The 27,074-nt window shown below is 35.4% G+C and overlaps 1 protein-coding gene across 2 annotated transcripts in view; it reads left to right on the top strand.

The window, feature by feature from the left end:
* GULP1 (GULP, engulfment adaptor PTB domain containing 1) overlaps positions 1-27,074 on the top strand; it is a 71,254-nt gene that overhangs the window by 20,400 nt on the left and 23,780 nt on the right. For both annotated transcript variants that reach the window (XM_010583221.1, XM_010583222.1), the window contains exons 2-6: positions 6,549-6,620; positions 16,471-16,569; positions 19,283-19,420; positions 21,540-21,656; positions 22,033-22,125. In XM_010583221.1, the coding sequence (XP_010581523.1) occupies positions 6,549-6,620; positions 16,471-16,569; positions 19,283-19,420; positions 21,540-21,656; positions 22,033-22,125 (519 nt within the window). The remainder of the gene's footprint in view (positions 1-6,548; positions 6,621-16,470; positions 16,570-19,282; positions 19,421-21,539; positions 21,657-22,032; positions 22,126-27,074) is intronic.

Raw genomic sequence — 27,074 nt, 5'->3', positions numbered from 1 at the left:
CCAAATTTAAAGACTGAGATGATTGCTTACACATTTGATAGTGAAGCATTCTTAGTTACTGCACTTATGGAGAATAGAAGAAAGTACAAGTTAAACCAGTGTGGCTTGTTGAGAGGTTGCTTAAAATTAAGCACAGTATGTTTTTTACGTCACTAGATCTGGAAGATTCTTTTGTTAACTGTTACCTAATTATTTTATGGTCCTTTCTCTAATGCTGTCTTTTTTCCCCCAACGTTTCAATAGCTTATCAAATAGATTTTTTTTTTATCTTACTGTAAATATTTTCACCTGTCTGTTTTCTCACATTCTCACATTAATTCTTAATAATGCCTTAATTCTACTGAGGGATGAAATACCTGGCAATATTTGATTTCCATTAGAAGATTTCTATTAGAAGACCCTTCTGTTTTTTCTTTATATTTTTACTCATGCATTCCTTCCTTTTTTTGCAAAAAGTACTCTAACAGTCCCTTAGAAAAATGCGTAGAATTTTTTTCCTGTGTCAGAGTCACCATTTGTGCAGAACATTGCATGTCAGATGCAGGGGATATTCAGGGAATCTGCTGATGTCTGTGGCAATTTTCTCTTTCATACTCATGTGGTGAGTTTGATTTCTGCTCTCATTTGAGCAGCAATCATGCTTGAAAGAGGCAGTTGTTTTTAAGGTGTCGCTAGAGAAGTGCTCCCCAAAAGGGAAAAATCTACACATTTATGTACTGTGGCAAAAACCTGTATTGGTAGAGAACAAAGGAAGCTGTTACAGGTGGAGAACTGGACTGTAGGGTGGGGAAAGAGAAGGAACCAAAAATAGGAAGAGGTGTATATTTCATAGTCCATATTGTACTTCTGCTGTTTAATTGACAGACAAGACTCACGTATGCAAGGCTGAGCAAAAACTGTTCATTTCTTAGGAAGTGATTAACAGCTTAGACATTTGTTCATCTGTTTTCTGCATAGCTTTAAGACTGGTCCCATTTCTCTTTCATTCTCATTTTATATTATATACTGTCATTCTGATGTTATCAGAATGTGGATACATTTGTCTTCCTTTCATCACTAAATCAACATCCCTTCAATTTCTGCTGTAGAAGGAGCTAATTTGTCAAATTTTGGCAGCAGGTATGCAGTAATTTTGCATTGCTTTTTTCCTTTCTTTATTGGTAAGTGTTTTTTCATGTAATTACATTTAAATCTGCATAAAAGAGAACTTCTAATATTGAGGGGTTTCAGAATAATAAAGAAATGTGGCACTGTGAAAGACAGGGGGTTTTTTAAAGATTGAAATAAGATGACAAAAGAAAACAGATGTTTTATTATTAAAATATCCTACACTGCTCTCTACTGGGAGAGTAGAAGTCTACGTTAAATATTAAAAAGTGCACCTAAAACTCTCTCTTAGTCAAGTTTTAGGTTTAATGATTTTTTTGACCCTGGTAAAATTAACTTTCCCGAAGGATGGATAGGGTTTTTTGTATTTCCCCTAAGTTTTGAAGAAGAGCACCTGGATATATAAAAAGTAGAATGTTGAGGGTCAAAATGTAAGCTGACGGGGAGGAATTATTGGAGAGTGTCTTGTTAATGGCAAGGAAAAAAAAAGTGAACCGTTAACAATTCACCTGACCTTACTAATAGCTATTGGGCATGTGATTACAGTAATAGACTTGTCAAAACTGTAAAGGATTCTGAATGCCTGAAGTTGCCCTATGTTTGAATTGACTTTTAATTGTTCCAGCAAAATAAAAGTAAAAAAGACTTGCCTTTTATTTTAATAGTTTCTCCAGCCAAAGTACAAAGTACAAAGCATTTTTAATAATTTCACTATGGAATTGGACCAAAAAGTGTCTTGCTCACATTAATGCATAGGAAAATTTTCATTTCAACTACATTCTGAAGGAAGAGAAATTCCCCACAAAGGGTCTGTTTACTAGTTGGTTGTGTAAGACAGCCCTCCTGGCCATTACAGGGCTGAATTATTCTCCCAGTTGCTGTTAATGATAAAAATTCTGTTGATTATAATATGATGAAATAGTGTCTGTTAACCTCCACAGCTGCACTATCTTGCAAATCTTTGCATGTGGAGTGAGCACATCTGGTTGTCTGCTAATATTAGATTATAAATAGTTTGAGGTGCTTGTCTTATATATGGCTGGTCAACAGCTCACTTTCTTAATGGCAAACATCAGTGAGGGAAGAACAAGCTTTAATATACTTTAAAGGAACAGTTAAACTGTTTTGAGTGATAAGATCTGTTGACCTCATAAAACATTATTTCTGATTATAGACAGCTGTAAGTGAGATCAGAATAAGTAATGTATTAGAAAAATATCCTTTCATCTGTTTTGTAGGGAACGTGTTTGGAAGAAGTGCAGACTGCAATGAAAAATGTATAGTAATTTATATGGGAAAAACATTGCCTTAGCTTGCTTTATGTTATGCAAAATATTAAATGTCATCCTCTTTGAACTTCTTAAAGTATCCAGCTGAAACTCAGTATGATTTTGGTGAACTTCTCATTAGCACTAAACTTAATAAATAAATATTTAAAAGGATGAGTCTAGTGGTGTGCCTAACTTATTGATCATTTTGTTTGAATTGGCTTATGCATGAAGTACACCAACTTCAGGAATAACTCTCTTACTAGTTGCAAACAGTAAATCCATGTAACAATTGTTAATGTAAACATTTTTCATCTGTATTATGTATTTGATGTTAATGAATACTTAAGAATTTAATGCATTTATTAATTTGCATACAGGATTAGTACTGAATGATCTGAAGGGTAACTGCTATGTTGTTTTCTGTTTCTCTCTTCTGCAATTAAGCGTAGGAGTTGTATTAGCTTGTTGACTTTCAGGAACAGTTACATTTCATGTTGTTGTTCTTCATCAGCCAGGTCTGCAAAACAACCATAGCTGCGGGAGGGAACCTGAAGTGATCAAAGCAATCACTGACTTTTAAAGTTCCCCTCTAGAATTCTGCATCACTATTGCTTTCTAAAGGAGCCTGCTCTTGAAAAGGGAAGTTTCATATTTACCACTTCTGCTTTGAAATTTTTGCTGCAGAAACTCTTCCATGATGAATATTTATACTATTTGTGCCACAGTTGTACCGAATTCCTGATATAACAAATACTTGTTCTCTGTGTTTGGGTGTGATTTGGTGAGAAAAATCTGCTGAAAAGACCATAATGAAATGGCATCTCCCCATTTCATGAGGATGGTGAATTAGTTGTTAGTTATTTACTTTATAAATCCCAGAGGTGGCAGCGCATCCATTGTGTTAGAGATTATACAAACATAGAGGCCTTTGTCACATTGAGCTTGTCATCTAAAGTCTCAGCTTTGCAAATATATATGTGTTTGCTTAGCTTAACTACTACAAGTAATGCCATAGTAATTGGTACCTAATATTAAATAAAATATGATGATAGGGCAGATCACACAGAAAAGGTACAGAGCAGATGAAAAAAGCAAGCAATAAAAAGCCTCCAGTTAATATTTTAGCTCTATGTTAAACCTATATTGCATAGTTATTCTTTTGTTATAATTAGAAAATAACTTGTCTTGATTTAAAATTCTGTTAATATTTTGCCCCAAAATAGATCAGTCTAATTGATACAAATATTCAGAATATTTGCTCTTAATTCCTGATTTTCTCTTTATTACTCTTACAAAAAATAAATTAAATGAGAAAGCTTATGAAGGTCAGGCATGAAATGTGTAAGCAGTTATAACTAAAATTTGAGCTTAGCTGAGAAAAAAAATAGAACTGCAGTTAACAGAGATACAAATATATCAAATGATGCAACGCATGGCATGGTCTCATCATCTCTGATTGATATTAACACTTAAGATACAAATCTTCTTTGTATTTCTGGATTAAATGCATCTTACTATATTTTCCTATGCTGAATAGTTTATTAAGCATGAGTTCTATTTCCACATCCAGTTCAAAACTGCTGAGAGCAACAAAAATTTTAGTAGTGATGCTTAATGTCAAAAAAGATACTCATCTGGAAGACAACGCATTGCGAATGACTGGTGGAATTCTGGTTGGTTAAGTTATGTTCCATGAATACTGATACAATGCTCATGACGTTTCCACATACTTCGGGCCTTGGTTGTTTATTTCTTTTGAAACTTGTTGAGCAAACCCAATTAGTATGTGCTTCTTCAGGTTTTGCCAGTCATTTAAACCTGTGCTTTCAGCAGTTTATCTTTCTATTTAGATGTCGTATACTCCCTCCCCTCCATGATCAGAAATTGCAATTTCTGATTTGGGGAACATTACTACGGGCTTAAAAATTCAGTGACATTTTACTGATTCCCCAGCTGTGGCAGAAGCTTAATTTGCTGCTTACACTTTCTAAGGCAGTAACGTCAATTAGCATGAGGTCCAAGCCCCTGGGAAAACAGTATTTATGGAAGTTATTGTTCATGGAAAGACTGGTCTGCTGCTGGGATTTATTGAATACAGTGAAGATACCTTCATCTTTCTTGGACTTTGAGTGAGATAGCCGAGAGGGAAGGGGAGGGGAAATGACTCTATTGCTTTTGAGATGTCTTTTGCCATCTCAGATCTCAGCCATCTGGATGGAAGTAAGCAAATAAGAACCGTAGGGCAGCCCTGTGCCCTTCTGGGGAAGTGGCTGCAGGCGAGGCAGCGTACCCCGGGGCATCTAGAAGTGTACTCGACACAATTCCACCCAAGGTCTGGCCCTAAATCTGTATCAAGAAGTACCAGGCTGCTTACACTGACAATGCCTCTGGAGCTGCCAGTTTCAAAAGTACACCAATAATAGGAAGCATGTGTGGATGCAGTATGCTCAGATGTCTTCCATTTCACCATGGGCAGCAGTGACCTGGGTTCTCTGTTCATTGAGCCTTGTCCACACTTGCAGCTGTTATTTCCTGTGTTTATGCAGGATTCCTCTACTTTGTACAACATACCCTGGCCTGCTCACAAACTTTACAGCAATTATACTGCCATGTTTTGTATTGTGGCAAGTGTGTAGTGTATAAACATGCTTGTGTACAGATATCTGGTATTATTGGCATTCCTCTTAGATTCTCATCTGACTTCATCTACTTTCTTTCTTGTCCATTTAAGCTTGTGGTTCCTTTTTCTTTTTTACTCACATACATTTGCTCACATATATTCACTCACCTTTCCCTTTCTGTCACATGTAGTATCCATGATGTCCAAGAATCATTCTTCTTTCTTTACATGCATTTTCTGCAACTGTCACTTTTCCAGGGAAGAATACACCCTCTATTTATAAAGTCATTGGAGATGTTGCATGAAAGACATCAAATCAATAAGAAGAGGTTTCTGCTTTGTTATTACAAAACCTTGGTCTTCTAGCTGGAGAATTGTAATAGTGGAGAATATTGACAGCAGATGTGCATGGTGTCTTGATTTCTACACTGTTGTATTCAAGATGACATATATTTCAGAGTCAGTAGCAAATTTCTAAGGAGACGTAATTATTGCTAGAGCTGCAAAGTTTCTTTGCAGGAGTACAGCTTGAGCACAGTGACTACAGTAAACACATTTTGAAGTTTTAATAAACACTTGAGAGTTACTATGTTGAAAGCATCTGTAGCTTGGCAAATTTAAGTTCCTTTTGAAGCTGCTAAGACTTAAAAATTATACATATCTCTGTGTGGCATGTTACACAGAAAATTGTGTTCTTTAGAGAGAAAAGGAGCTTTGTTCTTTCTTGCTAGCATTATTTTGGCATATACAGGTACATGGTGTGACTTAAATCAATGGTACCTCAATGTGAAAATCAGTTCAAAATTAATTATTACACAGCTACGGTTCAGGCAGGTTTATTGTACCTTTCATCACAGTATAGTAGAAGGCAAGCAAAGTTGTACGGAAGAACGTAAAGGTATTTCAGTGTACAAATAAAGAAATGCTAAGATCCCTTTGAAGTATCATGCTTTGTATATTAACAGGTGTATGTTTGGTTTTCATTAAAACCTTACTTGGCAAAAATGCGATCTCCAGTAGAAATTCTTTTAATATGAGCCTTGTTTTTATGTAAGTTGGAGCCTAGTTCCTTTAAATCTATGAAATTAGTGTACCAAGCAGCTGTAAGAGCAAAATTAGGCCTTTTTAATTTATCTTGCATCACTGTATTAAAGTTTTAGTAACATAGTCCAAACCATTGGCTCATGTTGATTAATGGGAAGTATCTTATATCAGTATTTTTTTTGCAATTTTTTCATTATTTTCCAAATGACAATTTCCCAGTGGAAAAAGGTATTTAACCTCTAATTTACAGAGTTGTATAGGATCAAGATAAAAAAAATGGTTTTTTTTAAAAGCTGCTTTTGATAACTCTTATATTTGTCTAATTAGAATTTAGTTCTTATTATTCTCTTGATTAGAAATAGCTGTATGAAGATTTGTTATTTATCAACTATTGAAATGATTGTCTTTCCAAAATGTTATTTGGAAATAATTGGAAAATAAGATTTCTTGAGTTAATTAGGCATTTCAAAGCATAACTTATTTCTCACAAATTGCAATCCTTTCAGTTTCTTGGCAGTACAGAAGTGGAGCAGCCCAAAGGTACAGAAGTTGTAAGAGATGCTGTTAGAAAATTAAAGGTAAGAGAATTTTTTTAGTGAAATGTAGATGGAATGTATTCTTAACCTGTTTTCACAGCTAAGACACTTTGTAAGTGTTTCTAGGTAAATTCATTCATTCTAGAAGCAGTTGCTTTTACTAATCTCTTCACTAGTGTGTAGGCCCTTCCCTATTATGCCTGTACTATCAGATGTTCTGCTGTACAAATATTTAGTTGTGTCCTAGATTATACAATTAATTATAGTATAAAGTTTATGTACCTCAACATGTAATGCTTGTTCTTTGGAAACTTTAGGGCTTCGTTAGTACTAACTTAGGTAGCAACAATTTGTATTAACTGCCATCCTCACTTTATGGCTATTAAATGCCTCTAATTATGGCACTCCAGAGTGTTGCCAGAGAATTTAAGCAAATGAACTCTTCCTTGACCAAAAAGTAGTGACTTCAGTAATGCCTGTCCTGCATTTCTCTGGGCTCTGCGTTGCTTCCTGTGAGCCCAGTTAGGTGAGTTGCCTCTTGCTGCAAAAAACAGAGTACTCGGCCACTTAAGGTAAGCTGTTGGTGCCAGAGACCAGAAGTAAGAATGTCAAACCACGTCATAAGTGGGCTGTGATAGTTCTGTGGGTACTGGCTGTCCTTGACTGCTCTTCATCTAAAGCTCATGTCTGATCCACGAAAACTGACTGTTAGACTGGAGGTGAAGGTTTGTGGCACTGGCATGAATGTCGTTGACTGTCCAGCTGTGATAATTGATGATATATCTGGAAACAGAGCTGTGGTGATAGATTAGGGTTTACAAACCAAGCCTGTTTATGACAAGGGGCATTACTGCCTTGTCCTCCAGGTCTTTATGTTTTGTTGGAAAAGGTCTGTGCGCACAAACACCATCTATGTGCTGGTGCATGTAGATGGCTGAGAAAATCAGACGTTTACAATTTCTTCTTCGTTATATGTCCTTGGGCACTGAGGGACTCGGTAGACAATTAAAAAGTATCCTAGTGAAATGACTTGTTGAGGGTTGCTAACTGATAACATGGCTTTGACTTAACTGCTGGAGGGACAGCTAATATGCTTAAAGCTCTTGAAATGCTATGAGCTGTGGTAGGGAATGCTGATTTGATTTGCCTGCTAACTCACATTGCTGTGGAATTGCACTGTTTCATGCTTAGCTGCTTAGAGCTATTGGAGCATTAGTTTCTTTAGATGTAAAAATTGTTCTGCCTACTGTTGTACTTCCCATAACTTTTTGCAGGGTCTTCATTATTCATTTAAACGGAACTTCCTCGGAAATGGACAGAAAATTTTGGGAATCAATATTGAAAAATTTGATTCTGTGTTATTACTATAATAAAAAAGAAAGAAAGAAGGCATGAAACACTATTCATGTAGCTCAGCTTTTAAGACTGAGGTTTCCCTTGAAGCAGCCATCTTCACAAGGTTGATTAGTAATTGTGTTAAGGTGTTGAAACAGAAGTTCTTAGCCATTATTTTCGGTCTACCAAAATAGTACAGCTGCCTTTAAAGATTCACTTAGTCAATTCTTAGAATGTTTTATGCCAAAAAGATTTACTCTGCTGCCATTCCTCAGAGACATTATTGCCTAGTTGTTTTCAAGTGGTTTAGGCTAATGTAAGTATGGCCCTTTTTTAACCATTGCAGCATGCTGCCAGTGGAAACAAAATGTATGAGTTTACAGCTAATACTGGAGTGAAGCCTGCTGTGTTAGATGTTTTGTGTTTATAAAATTCCATTACCCTGAGCAAAGTTAATTCTGTGCAGAAATCTGTAAAGATAATATCCTGCTATGGAGAAGTTTTGATTCTATTTTAATGATGTTTTATCAGACTCCTCCAAAGTAAAGCAGCTACTAAGTGTCTCTGTCTCACTGGTGGAAGTCCAGGCTAACCTGGGCTCTCACTGACCACTGGAGGCTTTTGGTGAGTTGTATTCTATGATTTGGTACCTTGAAATAGTTTGCTCTGAAAGTAGGTCCAAAAAGGATTTCAAATAGCTGTTCTCTGAAGTGTAGGAAGAGCCAGAACTATTTTCCTTTCTTGGGGAAAAAACATTTGTCAGCCTAGCACTAAAATTTAAAAGTAGAATTTTTTTGTATATACTTGTGATGTCATTAGAGTATGTAGATATCTGTTCTAACTTTTTACACGTGTTCCCTAAATAAACTGCCTTGGAGGTATGTGTCTGAATTGTTGCTGCCAGAATTACACTATTTTCTTCAAGCTTGGAAGTTTGGAGCTTACGTGTCAAGTATTACATGGGATCTTATATAATCACAAGTTTATTAGAAAACTCACAAAGTAATTAAAGGCAACTTTTGGAAAGACTTGAAAAATCTTGGAACAGAATTCAGAAAGCAATAAAGAGGTTTTATGTTTGAAACAGTCCTCAACTAATTGAATACTCAGTTCAACATTGATTTATGTTGTGCATCTGAAATCTTTGAAGAGAAGCCTAGAGGTACTGGATTTTATTATTAACCACATTGTCTAGCTTGTTTTTGGAAAATGTTAATTAAAAATTTTAAACCTGTGACAACGGTTTGAAAACTAATGTCTTATATTGAAAGAAAATGTATATAGTATTTTTTGGAGTAGGAGAGTTTTTAAAAGATGTATAGCTTGTGATGCTATATTTATATTTTTTATTATATGGATTTGATTTTAATCATAATGTTGTTTATCATAATTTGTTTTTAATGAAAATAGCTAGCAGAAAAACAGTTGACTTAATCTTTGGAGCTATTTTTACAACTGGCATGCATTGCACTAATAACCTTTTGAAGTCATGTGCTTACAGTGATATATAGACCATGAAATACTGGGACTGTAAACTATTTTTTTTAAGCCATCATGTCATCAAACTGTGTCAGAATAGACATTCGATATACAACTCTTTACTTCTTTAAATCAAAAGCTCTTAACTCATACAGCACAGACAGCAGTCCCTTCCATGAACTTACTTTTACCAGCAGGTGGAGCTGATGTTCTACAGTAAAATACAGTAACTAGGAAATTTTTCTTGGTGCTTCATTGTACTTGTTTTATCCCAAATACTACTACTACATTTTGTAAACACTTGACAATTTTGCTGGGTCAGTTGCAATTTGAATGTACGGTTTTTTCAAGCATCTCTAATTTTTCTAGAGGGTTGTCCAGTGGTTTTATCTAGTTGGGATTTCCCCTTGTGTTTTCAAATTTCTTGGAGCTGTACTGCAGGAGAAAGAAGAAAGTTGGACACTAATGTTTTAAAATGTTTATTTTTATTTCTAAGTTAAGGTGAACTGTTCTCATAATTTATTACAAACAATTTTTTCCTTCCAGTTTTCTAGTCAAACTAATTTCTAGAATGAAATAAAAACTAAGGAAAATGGTACCAAGACATTGTATCAGAACATGCCTACGGTATTCGAATGCGTAGATGTTGTCAAATCACACTTTATTTTATAAAGTGAAATGATTACTTTCCTTGATTCATGAAGGATATAACTTCTAAATCAGACTGTAGCAATGAATTTGGTCCTTCTGAAAAAGTGCTTGAAGGGTTGCCAGAGGTGAGAACAGGTGGAAAGGGCAGCATAACCAGACCACTAGTAAGAAAATGCCGTGGAGGGGTGTTAGGGAGAAACTAGAAGTGAACACTTGAGTTTTGAGTTGTTCCTTTTACAGTCTTCAAAGGGATGTTTTTGTGAGGACCAAACTTAAGGCTGTTCTCTTACCACGCTTCCAACTCGGTCTCCTTTTCTCTTCCTCTTTTCTTCTGTAAGTGGAGATGACCAGAGATAATGTAAATAGAATTAATCACTTTGAAGCCACTTGAAATACTTTTCATCAGCTCCTTGACCCGTAAGGATACACAAAGTGAAGAAGGCTCTTTCACGCATCTCCGCACATGCTGTGATGCTGTCCTGCTGCTGCCCTTTGTGGACCATCAGTGGATATTGTTCTGAGCTGCCTTTTGTGTTAAAGCTGAGTTTCATTTGCTGTTGAAAGGACAGAGAAGGGTGGAGTACAGAAACCCTTTTAATATTGGGATAAAGAGGTTTCCAGTCAAGCCTTACAGTCATGTCTGTTCTCTCTGAAGTACTGGAGAAAGCAGAATGTGTGGTTCAGGACCAGCCGTGGACAGCCTGAAGACCAAGGCAGATCAGATGAGAAGAGTTGAAGAAGAGAATACTTGTTTACCCACGCGCGCTCTTTCTCAAAAAAACCCCAAACCAAACCAAAACCTAACCAAAATCCACCACCAAAAACCCAACAAACCCCCACCCCACCAAAGAAAATAACAACCAAAAAAACCCACCCCCAAAACAAACAAACAAAACCCAACACCCCATCCCCAGAAACCCAAAACAAAAGAACAAACCTTCAGGGAGTGAGAGATGGAAAAAAGACTGTACTGCATTGTTTTCCATACTGTGGTTAATAGATCAATAGCCTTCCTCTCAGTCTAGTGTGAGTTTGGGAAATAAAATACAACCTATTCCATAGAAATGGATTTCTGAGACAGCTCTTTTCCCTACCCAGCTGATTATCGAGAGATTCAGGTTCACATGTCTGTGGTGTTTTTATCCTTTTCCTCTTCTTGACAGCTATTTTTCAGAGGTCATAACTTTATTATACCCACATAAAATGGGCATGAGAGTTTGGACCATAATATGACCAAAAAGATACGTAGTCACTGCAAAAGAAATAGGGCCGATTTTTTTTTTTTTTTCCCCCCAGCATCTTTCCTTATAATGAAAAGCATTTTCTCAAAGCCAGGTATAAAGCTGTGTCTTAGCTTAGACAACTACATTGCCCTCAAACAGACATCTTTTAAGATGTCCATATGAAGTGCAATGTCTGATGTCTTACTGGAAGCCTGCATAAAATGACGTAGTTGAACCTCTGTTTCCTGGGCTGAAGATTAGCACCCAAATCACAGAAACATCTACCTTTGATGTTTCAAATTTTTTTAATGAACTCTTGAATTGTGCAGTGAGGTGTAAATATTAAAGTACATAGTTTTGATTTGCATAACTTACATTGATTTTGATAGTACTTGTTTTAACCATTATTTCTTTAACTAAAGCTTCTGGATGTTTTTAAAATGTGATTTTTTGTTTTTTGGTTTTTTCCTCACGTTATTTTTTGCTGATTAATCCTCTGATTGTGGTTTGTTAAGACTTGATGCATAAGCATTTCAAATGTAATTTTAATAAGAGTCTCAAAGTATACAACTTTTGCCTGTTACTGTAATAAAAGGCAAGATATATGGAAGTTTTTTCTTTTTTATTTTTAAAGCTAAATTAAACCATAGAAAATAGATTTATTTGTGTCTAATGCTGTCCATGAAATATTCAAGAAAAATACAATGTTAATTCCAAAGCAGTTAAAAGCCAGCCCATACTACTGAGCTGCACATATTATTATTGGGCCAAATCTGGGTGTCTTGCCTGAGAACAATATATGTATAAACTAACAGCTTAAGAATTTGGCCCATTGTATCTCTTCCCAAGCCATGCTGTGATTCATTATAATTTTATATCATTGTCCATTTTGATGCCAATGGGAGGCTACTGATTTTTACTCTCTTAAATAATGTTGTTACTGTGTGAGCTACAAATATAACTTTGTTTCAAATGTGTGCTGAAAGGAGAAAATAATGTTTGTAAATCTCCCCTGTCCAGAGGGCCCTCAAGGTCGTCTTTAGGTAGAAGGAATGAGTAGAAAAAATAGAAGAAAAAAGGCAAATTGGCTGATACCTGGTGTTAGGATCTGCTGTTCAAACCCTGGACAAGTTTAGGAGGTGACTGAACTTGGCATTCTGGAGAAGGTCAGATATGAAAGAAATTACTGATCAGTATCTGTACGTTATCTGTTATTACACAGAACACGGAGTGGGCAGGAGAAGCATTAAGAAAGGAACTGGACCAGATTTTCTGAATTTATCTGTGACTAGTTTTCAGTCACTGTATCCCAGTAAACCTTTGATTAAAAAACTTGTTTGTCTTTCTGGATGTTTGTGTTGAAGAGACTCTCTTGTGGTTTTTTTTCACCATTAGCTTGTTTTTGATTTGATGGAGTTTCTTACAAAGTGGGTTTCCAGTCCTCTGCTAGCTTTTGCAAATGTCCTGTGATCTCCATTTTGTCAACATCCTTCTGCATTTGAAAACCTCAGAACATAAAATTTGAGTAGTTTCTCACAAGCAGCTGATGCAGTGCAGCCATTGTTGTCTTCTTAGGGGTCTTTTTGAAATATCCAAGGATTGCATTAATCTTCAAATTGTAGTTTTGTGAGAAGCTTCACAGTTAGCGGAAAGCTTCCCATGGCATCAAGGCTTTCTTAGTTCCATCTTCACAGGGTAGTCTCCCAAGAAAGTAAGTTTGTTCCATATGTATGATTTGCAAAGTTGGCAGTGCAACAGAGATGGGTTGTTTGCATACAGGCCATCTGTGGTGTTCTGGTCGGTGATGTATTCTCTGTGTTATTTGCCCCTCTGTCAGCCTTCACGATCTGCAAGCTTCCTCTGTAATGATTTTAGAATTCAGATCATTAGTTACTTTTCTCCCCCATTTTTTCCTCTTACTTTTTCTGCCTGCAGATTTTATCAGTAATTATTTTCATCCTGGTCATTGTTCAATAATGTCATGCTTAAGAAATAAATCCTGCTGGAATACATTAGAAACATATCTTCCCAATGACAATTTCCTGTTTATGACTGCATCTGGAGACTAATGTAACTAACTTAACTAATATTTTCATTGTATTGCTTCATTTCCTAAATATAATGGCATGCAAAACTCAGTCAAATGCTTTGTCTGTTTTGAAAAGCTGCATTTTTTGTGAAATCCATATTGATCATCATTAATTTCACTTGACTTCTCTAGTTCTTGAACTTGATTTATGCCTTTCAAGAGTGGAGATACAGTAGGGTCTTTTTGTTTACCTTTTTTTAGTATTGGCACAGAATTATCTTCTGGAACTTCCTCAGTGTTGTAAGACTTCTTGACTACTTGGAGCAAGCTTTGGGCAGCTGTTTTAAAACTCATGCAAGTTATTCAGATCTATTTATTTTAAAAAGTTTTCATGTTGTAGCTGTTGTTTGGGACTCCGATGAGATGATTACAGTCGGAAAAACAAGCATTTCGTCATCATTCTCAACACACATTATAGCTTTAACTCGGTAAAATCAAATCATCATTTATGCATCCTCTTCATTACTGCACAAAAATACTTGTGCGCATCTTGTTTATTAAGGGACATTTCAAAAAAGCCAGGGTTCATTCAAGTTCAAGGCTGTTCCAAATCAAGGTGCACCCCAGGATTATCTGTTGCATAGGTATGTTTCTGTGCAGTGTAAAGTACACTGGAAATTCAGATGCCCAAACTGTCCAGGTGGCCTGTGGTTTTTGTGGTCATTCAATTTAATGCATAGAAAAGTGAGCCAAGTGCAGAACCCTGTTGTACTATGAAAAGGGATCGCATATGTCCTCAGAGTTTTATCCAATAAAACGAAATAATCAAATTATGAATCAGAAAGGAAAGCTGACGGAGTGGGGGTATTGAGTAAATCTATGAAAATGACCTGAAAGACAATTTAAGTTTAATATTCATCTTGGGAAAAAAAAAAATCTGTGCTAATAAAACATTGATTGGCCTATCATTTTCCTATTTTTAAACCAGAGACTTAAAATCAGTTAAATTGGTAGTATAACATTTAAGTCAGATTTGGGGGGGGAAGGGAAGGAAGAAGTTAATTAGTAATTTTTATTAAAGAAAAAGGGTTTTTTTCCCTGTAGCAAATTTGAATTTTCCTAGAAAGTCAAGAAATGTTGTTGGCCAAAATGCCTGTAAACCAGTGATTAGAGGGTTTTTAATTTTATTTTCTAGAAAATTATTTTCTTCTTAAATAAAAAGATGAGTATGAGATAACCCACCTTAATTAAAGGGATGGGGTAGTCATTAAACTGTATTAAAAGTATACTCTAACTATTCGAGAAACAGGCTTGAAGATAAATAGGAGGACAGGAAAAGGATGTGCATATTGCAGGGGCTATATACATGATACTGAAGAGAGACAGAACTAGAAGTTATGTTAGATTCGCTTGACTTTTGACTAGTTGGTTTTCACTAGTAAGTCATCGTGTACAAACCTTGATAAAATATTTGGCCAATGACTGTAGCAATCCTAGCTGTTGAAATATAAAATGGGTATTTAGATTTAGGAGTTGGTTTTAAGAATGGCGTAGAGTAGTTTTAGGTGGGTTTTTTTGCTCGTGTTTTGTCTGGGTTTTTTTAACTAACTTGTGAAGCATGCGATACTTATCAGCTAATGTGGTAGATTAATCAGTAATAAACTGGATAAGTCATGTTACTGTATGAAGTTAATAGGATTGTTTATAAATTAATGTTTAGCTACTAAAATTTTCAATAAGTGTGCTTTCAGAATGAAGAATGAAATTGGGAGGAAGGGAAAAACAGGTTAATTACATGCTTTTAGGGGGCTTCTTAAAACTAGTTAATAATTTGCTGTGAACGGAACTGCCTACAAGCAGAATGAGATAAAATATATGGAGAGAGTCATACTGTGTAAAGCAGTTTTGTTCATGGAGAAATTTCCCAAGTACTAGTTGGCATAGGAATAGGGACAGAGCAAAAACCCAAACCCTCAATTGTCACCTAAATAAATAGTTAAAATCAGGGGTTTAGGTGTTCGTAGGGGAGGTATCAGTTGGCTACAGCCAAGTACTTCACAGTCACAAGGTAATTCAGGCTTCTGTCTTCCAGGTCTAACCCTTCTTAAGATAGCTTAACACCCTTGTTGACATGCTAGACTCTTTATGCCATTAAAAGTCATTGTCCTCACTGACTTTTTATATAGTTTATTTGTACTGATGGTGAATTATGCACTTAGTTATACTTGAGTGGGAGCAAGTTTGAGGACGATGTGTTCAAACATATAGCTGTGAAGCAGAGACTCCAACTCCGCTGGCCTTCAGTGAGTTGTCGTTCTTAATTATGCATTGGAAAATACCATTCCAGGCTGTCAAAGACTTGAGAGGAAAAGGGCTTGTAACAGAGCAAAATATAGAGCAATTCCGTATCTTTGCTAAGAAAGTTACCAAAATACATGACACTTCTTAACTGCCATGCAGTAGCAAATTTTAGATACTGTGCTTATTTTATATGCAGTGTTCATGAGAGAAAGACAAGTCAGATCTAACAGCTAGAAAAGGAGATATAAAAGAATGGGAAGTGTATTGAAATAGGACATGTTACCCAACCCAGTCATATAAAATGTTGTCTAGCCATTATCTAGTGAACTGTTAGCAAATAAATCCAGAGAATATGATGAAGAGATCAAGTATTTCTTAGGTGTTGCCAGCTGTAGTGCTTTCACACTGAACCTGTTTAAAAGAACTGATTTCCTTAGAGGAACATATGGGAAGTACCCTTTGTGCACATGTACAGAAGTAAGCATAGAAATAGTGGGATGTGGAAAATGTAATGATGTTCACTGCTTAACAACTGAGCGGTTGACAAACTGAAAGTGTTCATGTTTCTACTGTTTTAGAAATCTCATGAAAAAGCTTAAATTAAGTGCATAAACAGCAGACAAAAGTTTCAAGAGAACCAGCTAAGTAATTTTAAAATATTTTTCCTTGAATTATAGGAATATTCTATAGCGTGCAGTCAGAAATGCTATTCCATGCCCAACTGTGACTTTGGGAATGGTTGGCATTGTTTATAAGAGCTTTTTGAAGAAGGAAGGAAACAACCTCGGGTGGAAGGAGTTGAGAGGAAATGAGAAGTAGTAAATAAAGAAAACTTACTATTAATGTGATTCCTGTTACATTTTTTATCTTACAGTTTGCAAGACATATCAAGAAGTCCGAAGGCCAGAAGACACCCAAAGTTGAATTACAAATCTCAATCTATGGTGTAAAAATTCTAGATCCAAAAACAAAGGTAACAGACGTATATGTTTATGGTGCTAAACTAGTATTTAAATAGTGTTTTAACTGTTTCTAATGTTTTTATTGGTTTATGTTTTTAAAAAGTATTATAATGAAAGCCATTCTGTTGATGGAAAATTCTTCTAAAATACCATTTCTTGTTACAGCACATGGGTGACATCTTCCTAGTACGTGATACTCCAAAATACAGACTGTAGCTAATGTGGGATATAATTTTTTTAATCTTTTCACACCAGAACTTTTAAGCTCTGAGGAAGGTGAAAACACTGTGGTAAATGAATGTTAACACTGCATATGATAAACACCTTTCCAAATGGTCACCATTGTGTGCCCACCTGTAGGTGTTTGCAGATGAATGAGGAGACAATTTGTTTGCAATGACACATTCTTCGTGCTGCTTGCACCTCTCTTTCCTTAACCTGTTCATTTTTTTCCCTTCTTTTTTTGTGTGTTTAAATCTTTTTTTTTATTGTATGCCCCCTCCCTAGAATGCTTATGTTTCTCAGGTGTGTTACCCATTTCTCTAGAAACTTCATGTAGCAGGCCAAAAGCACTCTTGTAGGTGTTTGATCTGGCACAGCATGACAATTCCTGCCTTTTCAGCAGTTAAGTCCATTGAGTCATCCTGTGGATGGGTTTTCCGTTCCTTTGTTTGCTCTGGCATTTTGGAAGGGGTTACATAGTAAGCAAAACATCCTCCTGACAGACTTCAAAGAGGAATAATGAGATAAATATAATCAAGCTAAAAAGTATTTATTCAACAGTCAGCAATTCTTAACATCTGAGTGCTCTTAAATCTTTTATACATATGTTGGATTTGAATGAACTGTTTGTTACTGCTTCTTAATTCTGGAGTAATTGCTACCATTCAGGCAGCAATACTGCCTTTTGAAAAAAGGTAGTTTTAGTTCAAGGCTGTATCCACCTGCAACCCATTTTCACTTCAGACTCCTGATACAACCACAATTCAACAGTTCGTAAGCAGAGGGGGCAAGAAGTATCCATGTCAACTTTAATTGCAGTTTTTGCATCTTCCGTATGTCATAGGCTGCCAGAAAGGGGTACTAAACCCCATATCCTGGCAAAAACTTAAAATAACAGTTTTAAATGCCAAAATATGTTAGTCTTCCTAACCCTTCCTGCAGAGATTAACAGAAAGCTGTGGGACTGAAGTTCCTGGGGGAATAGGAACATTCTAATCTCTTAGCAATGTTGTTATTACAACTCAAATGGTAATCAGCTATGAGTAGTCTTTTTATCTCCCCCATTTCGTTTCCTAAAGCTACATATAAATGTAAATTTGAATCAAGTTTTCCTTCTTTTTGCACAATTTATAGATGCTTTAGGAAATTACTTAAATTCCATGTTATCATCACTGATTACAGTAATTTTTTCTGTGTGTTTTTGAAACAAATCACTTCAGTATTGTTACAGAGGAATATTGGTTTATATTCATGTGATGACTATTAATTGTGGTAGGAACAGGAGGCCTGCTCATGTATCAGGATTTGATTCTGTACTTGGCACTCAAAAAAGGAGAATTATAGAAAAGTGGTTCTGTCCTTAAATGGTAGAAAGTAAGTATATGGATTTATAAACCTGAAAGAGCCAAACAAGCATGTATGTAACTGTTAAAGAGCTACAACAGAAAGAGATTAAATGTGAGAGACATTGGGGGACATGGATGAAGTAGGATACACAGAATGGCTGTAAAGACTGAGAGAAGGAATCCAGTTGGGGCAAGGGGAAAAGATTGCCGTATGGTACATTTTTTTGATAAATGGTTGTGTGCAGAGAGGGAACGCCATTGTTTATGAGCTTATAGCAATCTGGGAACCCCAGTGCTGCACAGAAACTTTCTTTTTTTTTAACAGATAATAGTTCACATCTAAACTGCATATTTTCCTTTAAAGCAAATACTGCTTTCCCATGTAATAAGCCAAATAAAATAAAATACCAAGAAGAGACTTACTGAAGAAAAACAACAACAAAAAAAATAGTTGGGATAGTTTATTTCAGTCTTGTCAAGCTCTCAGCTGAAGAGCATTGCCACTGCAACTTTTTAAATAGCTGGAACGTGCTTTTTAATGGAAAGTAAAATATATTATTGAAAATATGCAAATAATAGTGTTTAAAAGCTGTTTATGTTGCACCTTAAGTAAGCAATTATTTAGATGTCTAATTTATTTCTCTGTGCCCCTGTATTTGGATAACACAGTTATTTTATTTCTGTTTTCTATATTTAAGATAGAAAGGTAAGGACTTATTTCAGTAAAACCATTTTAACAAACCCTGGGAGATGATGAAGTCTGAAGGTGGTGTGCACCTGGAAAAGGAACAGACTATTTTACACAATCAGTCCCTAAATAAATTGCACAGGGATGCAAAGCAACAGTAAAACCAATTTTCTAGAACAGAAATTACTGTCCAAATAAACACTTCCAGATAAATGCTGTCCAAATAAAAACTTCCTGCTTACATTCAGTAAAAATGGGAACATTTGTTAGGAGATGAGTTTGCTAGCCTCTGTTAGACTTTTAAGTCCATTTTTGAGCGCTCTTGTGTACAATGAGAGACATTAAAAAATGTTACTGCAACTTGCCTGCTCTTTGCTACATAAGGAAATCCAGAGATTTACTTTGTGCATTTATATCCTAAGCAGGTATTGTAATTTCTTGAAAATAATCTTTTCTTTTTATTTTCAGGAAGTCCAGCATAACTGTCAACTCCATAGGATATCATTTTGTGCTGATGATAAAACTGACAAGAGAATATTTACTTTCATATGCAAAGACTCAGAATCAAATAAGCATCTGTGCTATGTGTTTGACAGTGAAAAGTGTGTAAGTATGCAAGATGCTTTGAAAGAATTTGGGTGACTGTTACAGACTTTGATTGGTCTGCTTTGAAATAAAACAGGAATGGTTAATAAAGGCAGATAGCCTGCCCTAATAATTGGAAGGTCACTTTGATATAATCTTCATGCCAATATAGTGTCTTGTAACTTAGATGCATTAATTTAAAGGAGAGCCTTTTTCATCATTGATCTGTGATGGTTTTCTGGGACAATTCTTCTTACTACCCAGCTTGATATCCTAGGCCAAGCATCTGCAATACTCTCAGAGAACAGAGTGCATCCCACTAAGCTTGAAATGTTTGCACAGCTGTTTTGCAGAGATTGCTGCAACCCTGTGGCTGAGATACCCTCACAGGCTCTTCTGCTGATGTGTCTGCCTCAGACTTTTTTTTTTTTTTTTTTTTTACAGAAAGGTTCCCCTTTCTCCCCCTGCCCCCCCCCCCCCCCCCGCGTCTCTCAAGTTTGTTAATGCATGATGCACTACCAGAGAATTCATTGCACCAACCACTGACATTCTCTTGTGCCTGAGACAGAACAGGGCAACTGTTCAAAAATGTGCAATAGCAGGAAAAAAAACAAAACACTTTAGGACAGGAAAGGAAGAAAATGGGGTCTAAGTGAAACACGGTCATGTGTTTACCCTGGCAGAAAGTAATTAACAAATAAAAATACTGGAATCAACACCAAAAATGGATGTTCAGGTTTTTTTATAGTCTGGAGCCTCTCTTTTGTTTTATTCTGAAGTAGCTGAGATATCATACAAAGGAAATACTTAGGCAACAATATTTTTTTTTAGAAAAAGATGCATATTCACTTTATATTTACTGACATAAACAGTTATTCTTTAAAGCAGTCCTAGTTCAGTCTTCTTGGTCTAATTCAGTCTAATTTGGTTAAAATAATTTCTTGTGTGTGGTTTGGGTTTGTGTTTGGGTTTTTTTTTTTTTTTAATAAAGGTGGCTGTATGGGGTTTTTTTAATAGTAAAAAGATAGAGGGGTTAATTCCCCGTTCCTGTAAAACTCAGGTCTTCACACACCTCTACTGAATGACTTTACTGTTGCTCTGATGGATAAAAGGCTGGGAGCGTCACATTCTGTATCATTTTTGTGCATGCAGCCCTTCATGTTCTTACAGCTAGTGAAGGAAAAATGTTCTCACATTGAGCAGAATGCTCTGCTTCCATGAGAAACAACCAGTCCAGGTTTTCATTTCAATAAAGAAGAGAAAATTCTAGTAAAGCATTAGCCAGATTAATGTTAGTTCTGATTTTTTTTTTTTGGTCCCCTGCCAAATTGTTTAAAAAAAGTTATTACTGTGTTTACTTTCTTTACTAAAGTTCTAAGGCAAATGGCATATCCATATGTTCACCTTTTATTGATGCCTCTTGTGAGTCAGCATTCTTTTCAGAAAGCTTGGTGCTCTCAATAAACTTCTTGTACACTTATTTTTACCCCTGTTATTTTTAAAGTAGATTTTCTGCACTGACATATCACAACATACAACATGAATCAGCATGGAACTACTAAATGATTCTGGTTTGCACATACAAATGCAAATTCTGTTTGGTTGAATTTTTGTAATCAGAAATACTTGCGCAGATAAATACATTTATCTACAGTATGCTGATTGAGATTTTATAGGACTTGTAAAAATAAGTGTTGAAATCCAAATTTAAAAGCAATAGGGGTCAAAACATCCATTAACATGAAAACATTAATCCATTAGAACTAAAGCAATTCATTTAATGGTTGAAAAGCCTGTATTTGCTTTAGAAATCATCACGAAAAGACATACTGCAGCATACTACCTGTATTTACAGAAGTTAGAGGCATAATTTATACTAAAAATTAGCTAATTGTGTTCTGCCTGTGCAGTCTCCCTTCTTTATCCAAAGTATATTTAAGTTGCTTTCATGGCATCTTCTGTCAAGGTATTTTGCTGAAGAGTGTTTGCCATGCTCCTTTGTAGTGTTGACGTCAAGATGGATGAAGCAAACCCTTTGAACCTGATACATGGTGTGAAGTATTTTGTGATCATCTGAAATGAAAGTAATTATATAAAATATTCTTAATATACTAATTTCAATCTTATTTTTTGTGTAAAGGCGGAAGAGATAACTTTAACAATTGGTCAAGCATTTGACTTAGCTTACAGGAAATTTCTGGAATCCGGAGGAAAAGACGTGGAAACAAGGAAACAAATTGCAGGTTTACAGAAAAGAGTAAGTTCTGACTATGTTTTTAAAAGAAATAAAAGAACATGTTACTTTATTTGTGTTATCTGCTTTCTATGACAGCGTAATTTCTAGCATTATTCTCAGGTTGCTAAGAATTGCAGCAGATACTAAAAAAAGAAAACTGAAAAAAGACCTGGTAACTGTGAAACAGTATTTTATGTTTTGCCATCTTGCACGGTCATTAAAGAGAAAAGCAAGGTTGAAATATGGAAGATACAGAAGTTTAATTGTTTTTTGTAATCAGATAACTAGTTAAACATTGCTTCTAAATCACCAGATCTCAGATAAAACTTACCTTAATGGACCTTGGTGAAATGAATTAATATCTCAATAGCTGTTGCAATAACCACTTGCTTTGTAGATTCAGGAATTAGAAACTGAAAACACAGAACTGAAAAATAAAGTTCAAGATTTGGAAAACCAGTTAAGAATAACGCAAGTACATGCATCTCCAGTAAGTACATGAACGTAACTCTTATATCTGAAGTTATTCTAAATTTATAATCATTGTGCTATGATAATTATTAGCATCCATGGTGTTTTCAGTGATTGTGATTAACATACAGCGATCATGTAACATATCTGTTGAAATGCAGTATTGAAGTAACAGTAAGATTGTGACAGGCCCACAGAAGTGCAAATTGCAGTTGCTTAAATTGTGGTTCTTTAATCCCCTTTTCATATCTATTTGTTGCTGCATAAAGACAGTAAATACTCATTCTAGTAGACATCTAAGCATGCCAGCTAAGGATCAAGAACTCTGTTCTGCACTTAAAGCATCTGGTTCACAAATGCTAATTGGGATTTTTCTAGGAACTTTCTGTCACAAACATATTGTCACTTACAACTGACATTTTCTAAATGGCTTTTAAAAAATTTTGTCTGTCTTTCAAAGGAGTCATTAGGTCTTCGGAACTAACAATGGGTGGGTAGGTAAAAAGGAGCAAGTGCGTGTTCCTCTTTATTGGAAATTTCTAATGCTTTCTGCAGTTCCTATGGATGATCACGACAAAAGTATTTTTAAATGACTGGCAGTTACTTATATCTAGGCAGGACCTCTAAAAATGCAGGTTGCACTGCAGACTGAACGTAATGACTCCCCTCTTCTTATGATTGTATTCTATCTCTACAGCATTAGGTAACTGTGAAAATAAATAGAAATTCTTAATGTACATATAGCAAAATCTTAGAAAATGATGGACTGCTTTTAAGCTGTGCATTTTGGGCTGCCTTGTTCCTGCTCTGGATGTGCACCATTTCACTTTAAATGGATGTTTAGAAATTTGGGCAATTAAAAGTATGTTTATTATCATGATGACAATTTTTCAGTAGTGTCTATACACTTGATATTGATTAGATGGTTGTTCCCATGAGGAACTGTCATTTCATTTTACTAAAATCTGTTTAGAGGAGAGAGCACCATAAATTATAAATACTGCATAACTACCACAGTGAAAATTGTAAATTATGGATGTCTTCTCACTTACAAAGAATTCAGTGATAGCTAATCAACTTTAATGCTAGATTTAAAGTCAATTTAGTCAGTTCTTTAATATTTTGTTTTCCTCAATTGGGATGACAGCTAGTTTGGTTTTATTTATTAATATAATAACGAAATGTATCTTCTAATTCAGTTAAACAGGCTCATAAGTCTCTTGTGATAGATACATTTCTCTTTCATTGAAATTAATGAAGAACTTGGTAATTGCATTTAGCAAAAAACTTAAAGAAAATTATTAATAATGACCAAAAAATATCCTGTAGTTTGTGATTTGTTTTATCTTTTAAGACAATGGTGTCTCATTCCTTATTAAAGAGTTAAGAGATCTAAATTTGTAAATTTGCCAGCCACTTGTAAATTCTCTCCCCAGATGGTGTTTTATTGTTAATTACTGTTGGTACAATGAATATGCATATTGCTTAAATAGCACTTATGCTACAACAGAATTTTATAATATGGATAATTATTCATATGGAAACATTAATTCATTTTGATAAATCACTACCAGCTATCAGTTTTCACGTATAATTTTATTGCTTTATTTACTCACAATTTGTGTCACAAATTTCTGAGTTTCCTCATGATTAGAATTGCAGTAAGAGGCATCTAGCAGCCTATTTAATACCTATATAGATTCAGCCACAAAACAGATTTATATAAATGAATAAATATTGGAACAGGTTGCCCAGAGAGATTGGAGCTATCTGTACTCCCTGGACATAGTCCTGAGCAGCTTCAGCTAATTGGATCCTGCTTCAGGCAGGAGTTTGGATTAAGCCACTTTCCTCCTACATGATTCTTCGATCAGTTGTGCAGCCAACAATAAAACAAACAAACAAACCCAAACACATTTTTAGAAAAGAGTGCTACTCAAATCTGGGAACGTAACTGTATCCACCAAGCCCTATCAACTTTTGTACCTTACCCAGAGACATCATTGAAGTAGGTCTGGTTTAAACTAAATTGTGTACATTGTAAATCAGAGCTCTTAATTGTGCTAGCATAAGAGTAAGTATATATAACTGCAACAGTTAGGTTGAAAATAAATGAAGGAATGGAATATTGAGGTTATGAAGTGACTTCAGTGCAGGGAAGAGGAAGCATAAATATTTTTAAGATAGTTTGAGTCTGATAAAGGAGTCATGAGTCAAAGTGCCTGGAATAGCAGTGGCTGTGATTTGATGATACCTATATCTTGTTTTACTATGTAAGCGGCAAATACATATGAAAGAAGGAAATTGCAGACAACTCATAAGACGATTGCCTGTTAGTTTGCAATTAATTTTATACGCTTTTAATTCAAATCAACTATCATTTCAAGTGTGACTTTGCGAAGTCTGAACTTCTATTAGAAAAAAGCAGAAGTGGTGCAAAGAATATTTTCCTCTATTTCCACATAATTTCTGTGATGAAAAAGATCAATTTAGTTTCAAAAAAAATTATTAGATTTTTTTTAGGCTGAACTTAATTTTAAAACTTTAAAGTACCATATTGTTTAAAATTTCTGTACTACTGCTGCTCTGTGTCTTCAGAATTAGAAAAGAAAAATAGCATTCTATCTTGTGATCATTTTTCAGAGTAAAAATTTCAAATCTGCTGATAGTATTTTTTTAAATACTGAAATAAAATAGTTTACCTAAATGAAGCAGAATATCCAACATGGGGAATAATGCCTCATCTGAATCACTTCCTAAACACTTTTGGTTAGATGGGGGAAAACTTGCTTCCCTGAAGATATTCTTCCTGTTATGTTCTATGAACATAATACAATCAGTCTTGTGATTTAAAACACATTTTTAAACTATAAATTTTAGGTTTTCTCACAGCTCTCGTATCCATGCTGTTGAATTATAAAGAGATACCAGTGCCATGGGAGAGCTTTCTGAAGCTTTTTAAGACATAATAAGTGATTTGATTTATATATATTTAGTTAATTTGATACAGTTCTAACTCCTTATCTGTTAGTCCAGTTTGATGTTATGCTGTGTACTGAGGTCTAGGGAGGGATCGTTTAATGATCAATGGAAAGTTTAAGCCCTGATGCGTGATACCTAATATGATAAAAGTACATGTGCCATTAACTGGCATCACAGGAGGCAACTACAGATGGTTATAAAGTTGCTTCTATTTATGCTTAAATAGTACCTTGGATTTTTGGGTCTTATGCTTTCCTTTTTGTATTTGGTTGTTTGCATGCTGTTTGTACTTTCTCAACATTTGCCACATGCTGAAATGGCTTTCCTGTCTTATAGGTTGTTGACTGCGCTTTTCCTTTAGTCATTAATGCATGATCACAGAAACACTTGGTAATCAGCAATTGATTTAGCACTTCAGAATTCAACACTAGCAACCCGATTAAACAAGTATATACTTAAGGAAGCAGAAGATGTTGCAAGGGCCTGTGATGACAGTTCACAGAACATGACAAATACAAACATTGAAATCACATTGTGTGCTATATCCTCTTCTCCTTCAATCCCCAGCCCTGTGGAAGGGGGACTGCAAGCTGTGCTGTCTAAGCAGGCATAATTTCAAGCTGACAATGGGTGTGTATTTTCCTTCCCCATGAGAGAAGACTTAAGGGTTTTAGTATTTATTGTACCTGTAGTGTGAAACGGTGCTGTTACAGACAGCAAGTGATGTCACTGCCATGCTTTATTTGTTAAAATAGTGATCTAGGACGGAATGTCTTTCCCACTTGTTCCCTTGGGAACAAGTAATAGAAACTCTCAGTAACTGAGAAACCTTGCTATCATTTGTATGCAGTGCCAGTCTATAATTTCTTTACTCCTACTTCTTCCTTCTGAAGTTGATTGATTTTTTTTTGTCTTTAATTATTTTAGATACATTAGTCTTCCCATTAATTTTAAATGAAATGAAGTAGATGGAAAATACCCTCAGAAATTTGAAGTTCAGTTCTTTTTGTATTATTTCACTGACCCTTGACACTGTTGGTTTTTTAAAAAAAAAAAAAAAAAAAAAAATCCATTGCTGCTTTTTCTGACAGTGACGCTAAAGTTCGGGTCTTCTGATTCCCAGACCATTTTCCCATGAACAGGACCAGATTGCATCTCCTGTTCTCACTTCAGTATCAAAAAGACAATAGAATCTGAGAACATCTTTAAACTGTGGATGGATAACTTAATATGTATATAGTTTTAAATGTTTGGCTCATTGCACATTTACAAAAAAATAATCTAGTCTCAGAGCACTGCAGTTCTAAGTAGATACATCGAGACTGTCATTTAAAATAAACTTTTCTAACTTCCTCTTGTTTAAAATGGGCTTGCTAAATAAATATGAAGACATACATAAAGCCATTTGCTGGAATTCATACTCAGAATCAAATGTAATAGTATCAAGGCTTAAAATTCAGATCCACTTTTACTTCCAAAATGTTTTAAAAATATTTTGTCTATAGTTTATCAAAGGTGGTACTTCATATATGTGATCCTCAAGAACAAATAAGACATACCAGGCTGGACTGCAATATGTGACTTTACTGACAGATTTACCTCTCTAAAAGGAGTCAGTCATGTGTTCACATATTGAACTCTTGGGTAATAACATAGAACACTTTATTTGCAAAATATTGTGCTAAAACATCTTAATTTGCTCATCTCTGACATCAGAATGTGTACAAACAATGTTACACATGGTGACTTACCCAAAATCCATCAGTGGTCTAAGAGAAGAAAATGCAAGCAGCGAATTGCAGACGACGCCAACTTGGGAGGCAGGGACGATCTGCTTGAGGGTAGGGAGGCTCTACAGAGAGATCTGGACAGGCTGGATCGATGGACTGAGGCCAGTTGTATGAAGTTCAACAAGGCCAAGTGCCGGGTCCTGCTCTTCGGTCACAACAATCCCATGCAGCACTACAGGCTTGGGGAAGAGTGGCA

Source organism: Haliaeetus leucocephalus, unplaced genomic scaffold, assembly GCF_000737465.1.
Source record: "Haliaeetus leucocephalus isolate CR32 unplaced genomic scaffold, Haliaeetus_leucocephalus-4.0 Scaffold880, whole genome shotgun sequence".
Taxonomy (NCBI): Eukaryota; Metazoa; Chordata; class Aves; order Accipitriformes; family Accipitridae; genus Haliaeetus; species Haliaeetus leucocephalus.
Note: the sequence above shows the minus strand (reverse complement) of the source record. Positions and strands in the feature narration are given on the sequence as shown.